The sequence below is a fragment of the Borostomias antarcticus genome (genome assembly GCF_949987555.1).
Source record: "Borostomias antarcticus genome assembly, chromosome: 2".
In the NCBI taxonomy this organism is placed as follows: Eukaryota; Metazoa; Chordata; class Actinopteri; order Stomiiformes; family Stomiidae; genus Borostomias; species Borostomias antarcticus.
The window spans coordinates 3,770,809-3,784,296 of NC_140235.1; the positions used below are offsets into that span (position 1 = coordinate 3,770,809).

A 13,488-nucleotide genomic window follows, 5' to 3' on the forward strand; every position below is an offset into this window, starting at 1 on the left:
GATTGGACCAACGTTTTAAACGAACAGAAATCCCTTTTACGATGGAGTGTGAAAAGACCATGGGAAAGTTAGAGGGCGCTAGTGCCCGTCGATTGCATAGGCTGATCATCGGCCTTGCACAAGTTATTTAGTTACACCGGTCTTGCAGAAGTGACTTAGGCCGTGTTCACACTTGGCTTCTTTTTTTAAATGTATTATTATTATTATTAGATGACAGATGTCATCAGTGATTTATCCTATATTAAGAGAATGTGAGAGGTGCCCTACTTGCATGGGACATCTAAATGCTACCAAGGAATTCCCTGAAGTTCAAAGGCAATGTTTGATTGTCATCCACAGGAGTTGTCCTGCTAGAAAGACATTAGCCATGCCATACCCTAAAATAAAAAAGCAGATTCCTATATTGAAAATGTATTACAAGTCATTGTACAAATGACCAGCTGTCATTATGAGCCACAGCTAGGCTGTGTGCTAATAGACTGTAATGACTTATATTGACACAGCTTGCCACCCCAGCACAGAGCCAATAAAGACGTAGGCCTAGCTTTGATACATGAGCTCATGCTGTCATGACCTGTATTAGGCTACTGATGGTTTGGCTACAGAACCTGGCACTCGGGCAGAGAATAAGCTGCTCACTCCCACCCAGCTGTGTCCACTACTACACTCACATGTGTGATGTTATACTGTGTGTGTGTGTGTGTGTGTGTTGTTATGCTACTCTGGGTCGATGGGAAAGAGTAATACTGTTTTTGCAAGGTGAAACGGGGGCTGGACATTGTGTAAGAATTGTGTGACAGAGAGAAGGTTGGCCAGGCCTATCTTTTTAAGAATGATGATGTTTTCGTAGCAAAGGAGATTGACTGTAAGGTGGAAAAGGACCATGAGATGGCAGCAGCACACAATCCAGGAATAAAAAAAGTAAAACTGCTCTATGTGAAAATAACAATCCTTAGCCAAAATATCTAAAGGTACAGTATATCTGTTTGATTTCATTCATTTCATCAGTCACATTCTTTCAGTGCTCTACACTAGTGTGACCTGTATTGAGTGTAGGGCAGGGGTCAACCATTGAGTGACAGCAGGGGTCAGACAACACGGCCATGTCCTGCCATAAACCTCCTCCCTTGCCTTGAATATACAGTATAGCAGTCCTCTAATGTGATTATGTCACATGCCCACAGGCCATGGAGCATGATGCCAGGGCTTTTAGCCTGACTGTTGTGTGATATATGGAGCTGCGTTGGGTTCTAATGCGGGTCATGTGAGAGGCTTATCTGTGGGACCCCGCCATGCTTTGGGTCATGTTTTTTGGACCTCTCTTTTCCCTGTGAGACTATGAGGTTAGTAAATCCTTAAGGACCCCTGGTCCAACAGCCACACCAGGCCAGCGTCAACCCCATAAACCCAAACCAAATTAGAAACAGACCTGAGTCCATTTTTTCTTGTGTGTGTGTGTGTGTGTGTGTGTGTTATGACTAGACGTATATACACGTAAAATAATTTTGTAATGTCTGTCTGTCAAGTATGAGCAAAATGTGCAGTGAGCGTGACATAGAGTGATCCAATCCAAATCCAGCCATCACAAAACACTGTTAAAAACCCTTTATTCTCAGTACATGTAATCAACAAACACAAAACAGAGCTACAGTACTTTAAAAAAAGAAATAAAAATCAACAATTAGAGAAATCAGATGTGACCAGAGCTTCTTTTTTTTTCAAATTGTTTAACATTGCCATGATGGGCCTAACTGAACAATAATCAGTCTTACAAACAGAACAAACAAAAAAACTGCCAAAGAATCAGAACTGATCAACCAGCTAATGTTTAAAAGTAAACAGTAGTAGCATCAATCAAGGCATAAAATAATACAAGTTAATACACATGGATAAGGAACTGCAACTCTACTAAGAGCTTTAATTGTTCCTTTCAAGGAGGAGTCTTAACATTGCCGGACGCATGGCGCCACAGATTATTGGCCACAGATCTTCTAGGGGGTGTGGTTCTAGCACCACGCCCATATAAGATCCATTGGATATGCAAATGAGCTCCAGCTCATGAGCCGGGGTGGGGTCAAGGGTCGATCTCCATGGGAACGATGGTGAGAATAGCATCCTCATTGCCACGGCGAACCACGACCCGGAGTGAGGTGTCCCTTTTGATGGCGGCGCTGACGTCGGTTGCTGAGCTGATCCGGTGGCCATTGATGGAGATGATGACATCATGCTCCTTCAGGCCACCACTGAGGGGACAGGAATAAGGTGAGGCTCAGGAGGACACACACACACACACACACACACACACACACACACACACACACACACACACACACACTACCATTCCCGTAGCCAGGGGGGGATCAAGTGGATCGAACGAACCTCACGACCAAAGGTCCAGAATTTAAGACCAAAGGTCAAGGTCAACTTTATTTATATAGCACATTTAAAATCAACCGAAGTTGCACCAAAGTGCTTTACAGTATAAATGAAATAAAAACAGACAATACATACAAACAATACTGAATATAAAAGTGCACCATTTAATAACTACACAGTCCTACCAGGGCCAGGGATGTACGGCTTAACTAGCCTCAGAAAGCCAGTGAAAACAGGTGAGTGTGATTTAAAAATGTCTAGGGTCTGGGCAGACCGAATTTGTAGCGGCACACTGTTCCACAGCTTCGGGGCAGCCACTGCAAAAGCTCGGTCGCCTTTAGTCCTGAGCCTAGACCTTGGAACATCCAGTTTAAGCTTGTTTGATGTCCTCAGTGCTCTAGCTGGGGTGTGAACATGGAGAAGTTCAGCTAGGTATTGAGGGGCCAGGTCATTCAGTGCCTTAAAGACAAGGAGCAATATTTTAAAGTCAATCCTGAAGCGAACAGGGAAGCCAGCACCGTGTGTTGTTTTGTGATGTGGTTTTGTGCTTCTTTGTACCAGTCAGGAGGCGGGCAGCAGCGTTCTGCACTAGCTGCAGGCGTTGCAAGGAGAGCTGGTCTAGACCCACATACAGACCATTGCAGTAGTCCAACCTGGTCCCGAATTTAAGACAAAAGGTCCCCCCATCCCTGTCCGCACAGGAAAAAAAACGAACCCCCCCCTCCACAAGGCTGGCTACGGGCCTGCACACACACACACACACACACACACACACACACACAAACCCTCAGAGAAAATGCACCCACAATAGAAAACTAGTAAAAAAAATCGGAATTAGACTGAAGAATGAAGGACTTACCAGGAATTATATCAGTACCTCATTCAAACACAGCTACTCCTTAATCACAGTCATATGTGAACAGGGGCCGCCATGACCACCACAACCCTACTTCCACATTCCTTTCATGGTGCTCAACTGAGGGAATTTACAGGGTAACCTAACTTAACACCCCCACCTCCGATGTGGCACAGCGGGTCTAACAGAAGTACAAGGGCTGGGTGAGTGGGCCGACGCAAACCACAGAGTAAAGCCTGCTGCTGGAGGATTGAAGGGAATCGCTGACCTCAGCGTCTCCCCAAACCCCCCCACAACCCCCCCACCCCCCCTGCTAGAACTGTGGTTGCTGCTCTGGATGAGAATGTGGGGGAGAGGAGAATTCTTAGACATGTTGGAGGAGGGGGGGGCTTTGTAATGTTTTGCTAAGGCAATTGTGTAAGTATGAGTGTGTGTGTGTATGTTTGTGTGTGTGTTTGTGTGTATGTATGAGTGTGTGTGTGTGTGTGTGTGTGTGTGTGTGTGTGAGAGAGAGAGAGAGAGCCAGTGTGTATGCGTTATGTGAATGTGCATGAGTTTGTGCGAGGAAAGTTGGGCGTTGGGGCCTTATATAAATTTGAAACATGTGTACGGCGGAAAGCGCCAAAGACAATATCCCTTAGCTGAGAAAGGGTCAGAGACAACTTGTCCACATACACAGAGCAGAAATCCGAACCAGCGGCGTGAGCTTGAACTAAACACACACGGTATAGGAGCCACAGAGCTGAGTACGTACGCTGCAGCTGGTGTCTTAGAGATGACCTCCATAACGTAGGCGCCAGAGGTCACATCAGGGAAGTCTCTGTGTCGACCCTTCAGCTCCTTGGCTAACCTACAGAGGCAGTGGGAGCGAGGGAGGGGAATGAACACATTCAATACCTCAAGTACTGAAAATGTTCTGTTAAAGTAAACGTAAAGTATCTAGTAAAGATATTTTTACATAACGGATGCAAACAGAGCTTGTACTTACGCAGGAGTGAGAGTCATCATTCTCACCCCGATGTACTTCTTCTTAGTCGTTGTTTTTCCTAATTAAGTATAAAATAAAATAAAAATGTCATACACATCAGTGTGCAGATTTACCCGTCACAACGAGTTCCAATCTTTTACCTGTAAAATCTGAGACTGGTTGGAATGTTTAGTCGGACAAACACCTGGATCGTAATAATCAGAGGGTCTTTTGGCCCCGTTGAAGTAAATATATGAGTATTCAGAATCATCCATAAAAACATTTAGGAAGGAGTTCAGTCAGTAGCTTTCACCCAGGTCGCCATGGCGATAACGGCCTACCTCGAGACTGCCTGTCGTAGGATTCAGCCAGGAACTGGCGGATCTTGTCTGAGGGGATGGCAAACGAGATCCCAGCTGTCACTTTCAGCGTGTTGATGCCAATCACCTCACCATCCTACAACAATAAGGACTGTTAGGTTATCATACAAAATCCATGTGTGATAGTATAACAAAGTATACAATTACTGTATACTGGATTCATAAGCATTACACTTCATTTCTAATAGATAAAACACTCACCAGATTCACCAGAGGGCCTCCTGAGTTTCCATACTATAAATAGAAAGTGATTTTGGTTCGTTACATGCCTCCACAGAGAAACGGTGTGTGTGTGTGTGTGTGTGTGTGTGTGTGTGCGTGTGTGTGTCCGTGTGTGTGTATGTGTGTGTGTGTGTGTGTGTGTGTGTGTTTGCGTTTCCGTGTGTGTGTCTCTGTAAGTCGAGCCTCTGTGTTCACACACTCACGTTGATGATAGCGTCCGTCTGGATGTAGTCCATGTCCGAGTTGCGGAGGCCCAGCTCCTTTCCCCCGCGCTGGGTGGTGCTGACTATCCCCGTGGTAACAGTGTTCTGGAGGGAGAAGGGGCTGCCGATGGCGACCACGAACTCCCCCGGCCGCAGGTCCGCCGAGCGTCCCAGCAACAGCACCGGCAGCTTGGTCTGGAACGTACCAGAAAGAGACAGGGGACATTAGGATGTGTCAGGGGAGGCTGTGGCTCAGTGGTAGAGCGGGTCGTCTGATGATCGTAGGGTCGGCGGTTCGAATCCCGGCTCCTCCTGTCCACATGTCCAAGTGTCCTTGAGCAAGACACTGCACCCAAAATTGCTCCCGATGAGCAGGCTGGCACCTTGCACGGCAGCTGCTGTGAATGAGAGGCCATTGTAATGCTCTTTGGATAAAAGTGCTATATGATGGTGCGTTCGTTTGTGGTCGCAAGTGGCAAAATACCTACCTGTGTGCATTCGAGCTATATACCATTATATCACAGTTACCTAGTTATATCTAGTGCATTCGAGCAACTGGGGGCTGAGAAACATATCCGAATTTGCGACGAGGAAGTGCGAGTTCATGCGGTGTTTTATTTAATCATTCCTAGTAGCAAGTCGCAATTTGCCACCTCCCAGTTATAAACGAACTGCACCATAAGTGCAGTTCATTTACCACATCCTTCAAGGCATATCATCATTAAAGCAGTGGATATGCAATTACAAGACTTTGGGCCCTTTCTCTTCAAGCACAAATGCTAAGAGGCCATGAAATCCCTCTCACTGCCCCATCCTTTATGAACGGTCAGTAACCTCTGAGGTCAGTAACCTCTGAGTCATTGCGAGGGCGGACATTCCTGAGCGGAACCTGCAGAAACGCCATGGTAATGCCACCCCGAGCAGACAGACAGAGACAGCCAGGGAGACGCAGCGTCGGCAGACAGAGGAAGGATATAAATATAAATACATCCACAGTTCCCCTTCCCGCACGGAACGGTCTCCTCATCCTTCACCCACACGGCGGCGTAACGTGGCGTTGGCCGGTCTGAACGCCCAGAGCGCATCCGGCGCCCCCGACAACAGCACCATCTTGAGAGAGACCTGTCTGTCCCGAGAGTTGCGTGTATCCATTTTGTTTACTCCGGGTTAAAAATAGAGTCAGTGTGGAAGTTATAAGGTGACCGAGAGTGACACACAAGACGCAGATACAGACACAGACAAAGGAATCAGGAAGTAAACCGTGCATCTACGGTACACCAATGAATGTCCAGGTCATAAGTTCAGTCATGAAATATGATTACACATTTTACATGTCAATTCAATCTAAGTGCTCTCTAGTAGGCTGTTGTGTTGCGTTTATTGTGTTGTGTCGTCTCTGCAAACACCTTATGAATGCTGCTGTCCGTTGTTGACCAGCCATTCTTCAAAAACCTACTCTCAGAATCCACATGAAATGGAATGGCTTAATACCATTATGTCTTTAGAGAGCTACCGTTCGGACCTTGTTTCAAACTCGCGAACTTGACCCTTGAGGTGTAGCTATAAATAGAAGAGGACAAAGATAGTAAGGATGGGTAACCTTTCAAATTCTCCCCCATCCTAACCTAACTCCCCCCTCCTAAAATACACACATACACACACTCACACACACACACTAATACACGCTTCCTGGACTGACACACAAATAGGCTCTGGTCTCACCCTCTTCCCATCAGCCCCCTAGGTCCCCTCCCCCGCCCCACGCCAGCCGCCCGCACCCCCCAACCCTCACCCTTCTCTCCCCCTGAACGCCAGGGTGAGGTGACGGGAAAAACAGATGGGCGACGGAGGAGAGGTGGAGGAGGGTCACAGGAGGAAGTCAGGCGGCCGTGAGTCACACACACCACCGTGCCACTCAGGACGGGGTGTCTGCCAGCCGCGCGCTGTGTTGTTGACGGCGGTGACTGGCTATCCTCGCCGTCTGACCGTGAGACGACTGAGCTGACCAGTGGCGCTGCGAAAGGTCACGGCTTGGGGGAAATGAAAGCAAACGACACATGCGCCTACGACCGCACGTACGCACGCAGGGGCATTACCGCACGTTAAAACGCGCACGCATACACACACACACACTCGTACACAGCAGTAATACTCTTTCCACTGCGTGGGAACTGTACGACACAGCCGAGCGCTGAAACAATAAGCTACTGTCAAAACTTTCTTGAAAACAGTGCGGTCATCTCCTCACACACACACTCACACTCTGAGAATGCCTAGGTTTGCTGATACAAACCCCTTAATGCCCCTCAGCGCCTGAGTGTGAACAGGTATAAATCAAACAGGTTTGATTTACACCCAATCGGCACGTCATGACCGCTGACGTGCGGCGGCGGCTAGTTGAGCTCTCACTTACGCCCACTAGCCACTCGCACCGAGCCGGCGCACATCCTCTGGACCGAGGAAGTGACACGCCCACCCTGTGATTTAGAGCCAAAGTCTTACATCTCGGTGCCCTTGAACTCGGAACCTCAGCACCGACCACAACCAGAAACGGACCCTGTCATTCGCGGGGCCCACACTCTGACTAGATGAGAGGGACGTTTACAGAGGCTCTATAGACACTACAAATTGGACAGCGGAGAGGCGTATATTATTCTATATATTTTCTACATAAAGCTAAAAATCACATTGAAATTGCAACCTTTCATTGAGGTGCTATCAAAATATGTATTATCTGCAGTACATTCCTGTCCCCCCCAAAAACAAAACACACACTAAGCTCTCTGCAGGCTCATGCAGTACTGTAGATAACATAAATAACTTAGGCGGGGCATCAGGTTTGAGGTGAGGGTGAGATACAGTAGCAACAGAGAAACTTAAACAGAAAACACTCCGATTTTCTCTCAGCCATCCTGAGAAACAGCAGCTACCACAACACACTTAGCAGAGACATTCCAGAAGGAACACCCAGATGGTAGCAGTAGTGGTAGTAGTACTTTAAATGTCTTAGCCAGGGACGTATCTACCCAGCAAACACGCAACGTCAGGGAGACGTTCAGATCATGTCTTAATAAAGTCCATCGGTCCTGAACCCCGTTTGTACGTCTGCTGGACCCCTCAATATTCACACGTCTGGCTTGGACCCCTCTAAGACGTCTGTGGACGTGCAGAACGGGTTCAAAATCTGAACGTCTAAAAGAAACTTTCATTCTGGCTCCTAATTGGATGTCTTTGGACGTCCCGAAAAAAGACATCTAAAAGACGTCTTTTAGACGTGTCTTTGCTCAGTGGGTAGAAACTGTACCTGTCTGTAGCCGAGAGCTATCGAGCACCTTTGGAAGGGCGGGGAGTGGAGCACGCAAAGAAAATACCACCATTGTTACCATAGAAACTTGGCTTTGTTTAACAGTACAGCTTTGGTAGTTAGGTGTCGTTTAAAACCGATTACTTTAACTACTATTTTACGACGTCGAGTCCAGGTGCAAACTCAACCCCCGTCAGCCATCCCTGCTTCGACAGGCGAAGGCTAATAGCTTCTGAGGTGCGTGCAACAAGGAGTTCATTTTACATGAACCCCAACAAAATCGTGTCGGTAAAGTGACACCGACACAGCTGTCTCGAGTTAGTGTCCGATGAACCGCACGAACGAACGAACGCACACACACACACACACACACACATACACACACACACATGCATCCTCTTTGTTACGTGACCTCCTTTTACAGTCATTGCTGGGGTCACTTTGGTCTCTACGGTTACTTTTTCCAGTAGTAGACTTCAAAGCAAAACAAAGCATGATCCTTTTACATATTCCACAGACGGCGTGTGCGGTGTGTGGTGTGCGGTGTGTGGTGTGCAGTGTGCGGTGCAGCGGGGGTAGGTGAGGTGGTGGTGGGGGTGAGGTGGTTGGTGGGGGTGAGCGGAGATGGAAATGACATGTGAGCCTCTGGCCCCAGGTGGCTGGTGGCAACGCTGCCAAACAGAGACATGATTCAACACAGTCTCACTCCGAGAGAGATCTGGAGATCTGTGGCGGAAGCGTGTGGGTGTGTGTGTGTGCGCGTGTGTGTGTGTGTGTGTGTGTGTGTGTGCATGTGTGTGTGTGTGTGTGTGTGTGTGTGCATGTGTGTGTGTGCGTGCGTGTGCGGGTGTGTGAGAGAGAGATAGAGAGAGAGAGAGAGAGAGAGTGAAACAGTGAGTGAATGTTTGTGTGCGTGTGTGTGTGCGTGCGTGTGCGGGTGTGTGAGAGAGAGATAGAGAGAGAGAGAGAGAGAGAGAGAGAGAGAGTGAAACAGTGAGTGAATGTTTGTGTGTGTGTGTGTGCGTGCATGTGCGGGTGTGTGAGAGAGAGATAGAGAGATCGAGAGAGAGAGAGAGAGTGAAACAGTGAGTGAATGTTTGTGTGCGTGTCAGACTATGTCTACGTGGTTGAGTGTGTGTGTCTGGTGTGGGCTACAGCACTCAGATGGAGGAAGATGAGTGATTCACACAGGAATGTGAATGTTTAAGTCCATGGTTGCTCGCTGCACAACATATGAGCGAATCTGGAAGAAAAGAGATAAAAAAGAGATACAAACACCATATATGGATCAGGGGGGGAAATTATGTGACCTGTAAAAACAAAACAAACACACACAAAAAAACTGAATTGTGTGGGGTCTCTCACTTATTGCTGCTCCAATGAGTAGTTTGTGGTAGTATAGATGATATATGGTAAGCTAGTATAATGATATGAATACTTTCACCATATGAAGTAACCGCATCGTCATTGACATCGTAGGAAACCCAATATGGTGAACACATGTTGTTGTGAATATCGCAGCCAGCATAACAGCTAACACATGTCCCTGTGTGTGTGTGTGTGTGTGTGTGTGTGTGTGTGTGTGTGTGTGTGTGTGTGTATGTGTGTTTACTATTCCGTTTGTCTCTCTTACATCGTTTACTGAAAACCTGGATGACTGAGGTGGCCCACCGCTGGCTAGACACCACCAGGTTTTGAAAAGCGCAGATCTGAGGAGATGTGGTCTGGATGTTGGGGGTCTTTCCTCCTTACAAGGTCGACGCTAAAAACCACCACCTCTCCAGCTAGGCTAAGGTCTGAGGCAAAGAGCGCAGCGGTCAGGGGAGGAGAGGAGAGGACAGTCGGCTTTCCTTGGCCCTCATCCGGACGAGAAAGGAAGCGATTCGGAGAGAGAGAGAGAGAGAGAGAGAGAGAGAGGGGAAACGACAACGAGGGGAGGATGTGATTCATTTTCCCTCTGCTTCTCTCCGAACGACTCTTTCCACATAGAGAGGAACCAGAGCGTGTCCTCCATGGCTCCTGCTGGAGGCGACCAAAAAGTCTGAGGGCCAGACCAGAGCCGGTTACCCTGGGAGACCCCTACGGGACGGCCATGAAAATCACGAGAGACGTTCGCTGTGTTTTTACCATATCATCTCAGCGTGAGTAGGTATTCTGACAGGATGGGTAGCATCTGTCAAAATGATCCAGAAACAGTCTCCGGAGTTGCATTGGCGCTCTTCAAATGAGCAGGCAGATCGTTTGCAGGATATTTCCCGGTCTTTAGGGGCCCGTCAGGGTGAACGGTTACAGTACAGGGTTAACGAGCGAGTTGTTGTCCTACGTGATGACTTCTATCTATATCTCCCCAGGACCACATCACAGAGCCAGCTCATTAGTCTATTAGCTCACTTAGCTGGCCTTCCAGACATATGGATACGTTTTCCAGGCCTTAGCCACATTCTCCCTTTCGCTCTCTTTCCCCCTCTCTCTCTCTCTCTCTCTCTCTCTCTCACTCTCTTCTCTACTCTCTCTCTTTCCCATCTCTCTCCCTTCCCCCCTCTCTCTCTTTCCCCCTCTCTCTCTCTTCTTCCCTCTCTCTTTCCCCTCTCTCTCTCTTCCCCCCCTCTCTCTCTCTCTTCCCCCCTCTCTGTCTTTCCTTCTCTCTCTCTCTTTTTCCCCCTCTCTCCCTCTTTCCCCTCTCCCCCCCCCCCCTCCTCTCTCTCTTTCCCCCTCTCTCTCCCCCCCCCCTCTCTCTCTCTTTCCCCCTCTCTCTCCCCCCCCCCTCTCTCTCTCTCTTTCCTTCAGGAACGAGTGCGGCGCTTTTTCCCCTTCTCGTCCTCTGAAGTCCCAGCTGCTGCAGACAGACTAATGTCTTCCCCAGAGACGAGGGCACAACCACAGCCCAGGAACCCAAGCGGCCGGCCACCAATAAACTCCAGCTTCTCACAGAGCCGGGAGACGAGGGGAGAGAGTTCACAGCATCCAGCGAGTCCACTTTCAAAGGCTCACCGTCGCAAACATGTGTGATCGATTATCGACTATTTTTTTTAGAGAGCTGGGTTTTGACAATTGTGACCTACTTTATATGAGACCTGTGAGGAAATAATGTAAGAGTCATGAACAGAAGGGGGGGAGAGAGAGAGAGAGAGAGAGAGAGAGAGAGAGAGAGAGAGAGAGAGAGAGAGAAAGAGAGAGTGCTTTTTGAAGTGTACGCACCAGAGGACCTAAGGGCAAGGACTTTAAAGAGTGTATTTTCCCTGCACTTCAAATCAAAAATTCCAACTTTCTCTCCCTGAAACCTGTCATTATCTCTCTCCCTCCTTATCCTTTAATTTCTCTCTCTCACCCACACACACGCACGCACACACACACACACACAGAAATACACACACACACACACACACAACCCCCCCCTCTGTTTTTCCTCGGTCGTTGCCCTGCTGTGGGGTCATGGAACGGCAGCCAACACTACCGCCAGACACAGACCAATGTGGACACTTTCTCACACTGGCAAAACTGGAACTAACCTTTCAACAGGATATGGCCAGTCTATGGTTGGGTGGGTAGGGGTTTAAACCTTTAAGCACCTAGACCCAGCATGAGCGGTAGACGGCGTATAAAAACATACATATCGCTGGGCTTCTATCCATGTCTGGGGCTGATGCTGCGATCACCTCCATCCTGGTCCTGAGTGTCTTTTCAGCTGTGCGGAGAGGGAGAGAGGGAGAGAGGGAGAGAGAGAGAGAGAGGGAGAGAGAGAAAAAGAGAGAGAGAGAGAGAGAGAGAGAGAGAGGGAGAGAGAGAGAGAGAGAGAGAGAGGGAGAGAGAGAGAGGGAGAGAGAGAGGGAGGAGAGAGAGAGAGAGGGAGAGAGAGAGAGGGAGAGAGAGAGAGAGGGAGAGAGAGAGAGAGAGAGGGAGAGAGCAGTGTGGCTGGAGCTGGGTCTAACTTCTAGCCTGTGGCTTTGACCGGCTGCCAGACATTCCTCCGTATCGCTGTCTGTCGGTCGTGATTCATGGCCGACGTGGATCCCACTGTGTGGGTACTCCAAGCAGCAGAGCGTCTGCATGTTCCCCTACACCCCTGCACAGACCTTACGAGGCACCACTCACCCTCACGGTATCACAAATTAATTTGAGCATGGCACAGGTTTTCATCAGCTGACGCAATAGTGAAGACTCTCCAAGTCTGTTCAGAGGATTGTTGTGTAGCGCCGTTCTGTTGTTTCGTGGGTCTTTTCATCCCAACGCCAACGTGGACTATGATGGATGCCAGACGCCTTCGCCAGAATGTTTTCATTGCGCTTGTTGAATGATCTTGAACGATCACCTTTCTTTGCTTGTTATACTGAGCGTCTTTCCTGCCATGACACGTCACTACCGAGATGAGAGATGAAATGAGATTAGATGAATTACACAAAACACAGAGGAGCTGTTGTCGTTCTTTTCGTTGTTCTGCTGTGAAGATGATGTGCCGATGATGTGCAGCAGCTGGGATGAGTAAAAGAGCGCTGCAACCAAGATGGCCGCCCTAGGCCCGGAAGCCTGTAGTTAAGATTCAATGTTCCCCCTGGGAGTTTCAGCTCTGGAAGTGGTTCCTGTACACCATTATGCTGGAGATCAGTTAAAGCGCTTCTGTGTAAAAAGCCACACTCCCTGAACCTACCACTTATGCCACTTTCAATATTCCAAAAAGTTTCAAAAGGTTTTAAAAAGATGTGTCACTGTGTTTAAAAGGGATTACTGTAGGTGTTGTAGTGCTGTGAGATACAGTCGTCTACTGACCTGTTTGCTCCTCCCCTACAAATTATACTGTAACTATTGTCAGGATCAGGAATAACAATAAAGTTATTTGAATTGAAACCGTTGATTTCTACGTGACCTCACTGACCGGTGATTCAATCTTGATGAGGGCGATGTCCGATTTCTCGTCCACGTCTTTAATCTTGGCGTCGTAGATGGCGCCGCTCTTAAGCTCCACCTTCACCCGGTGCTTATTGGCTACGACGTGGGCGTTGGTCACGATCTGCCCGTCCTCCGACACCACGAACCCAGAACCGCTCGCCACTGCCACCTCCCTCTTAGAGTAGGCCATCCTGGGGGAGGAGAGAAGGGAGGGGGGGGGGGGGGTTGGCAGGAGGAGAGGGAGGGGGGGGGAGAGAGGGGAGGGGGAGAGAAAGGGAAGGGGGAGAGTGAAAAGA

General features: G+C 48.5%; 1 protein-coding gene across 1 annotated transcript in view; it reads right to left on the bottom strand.

Moving 5' to 3' along the window:
* Positions 1-2,074: 2,074 nt before the first annotated feature.
* The window catches only part of htra1a (HtrA serine peptidase 1a), a gene marked incomplete at both ends in the record, with an annotated part of 14,789 nt that continues 3,375 nt past the window's right edge, over positions 2,075-13,488 (bottom strand). Inside the window, 7 exon segments of the mRNA XM_084451613.1 lie at positions 2,075-2,243; positions 3,987-4,082; positions 4,221-4,278; positions 4,541-4,655; positions 4,781-4,813; positions 5,005-5,199; positions 13,179-13,383. Of these exon segments, the coding sequence (XP_084307739.1) occupies positions 2,075-2,243; positions 3,987-4,082; positions 4,221-4,278; positions 4,541-4,655; positions 4,781-4,813; positions 5,005-5,199; positions 13,179-13,383 (871 nt within the window).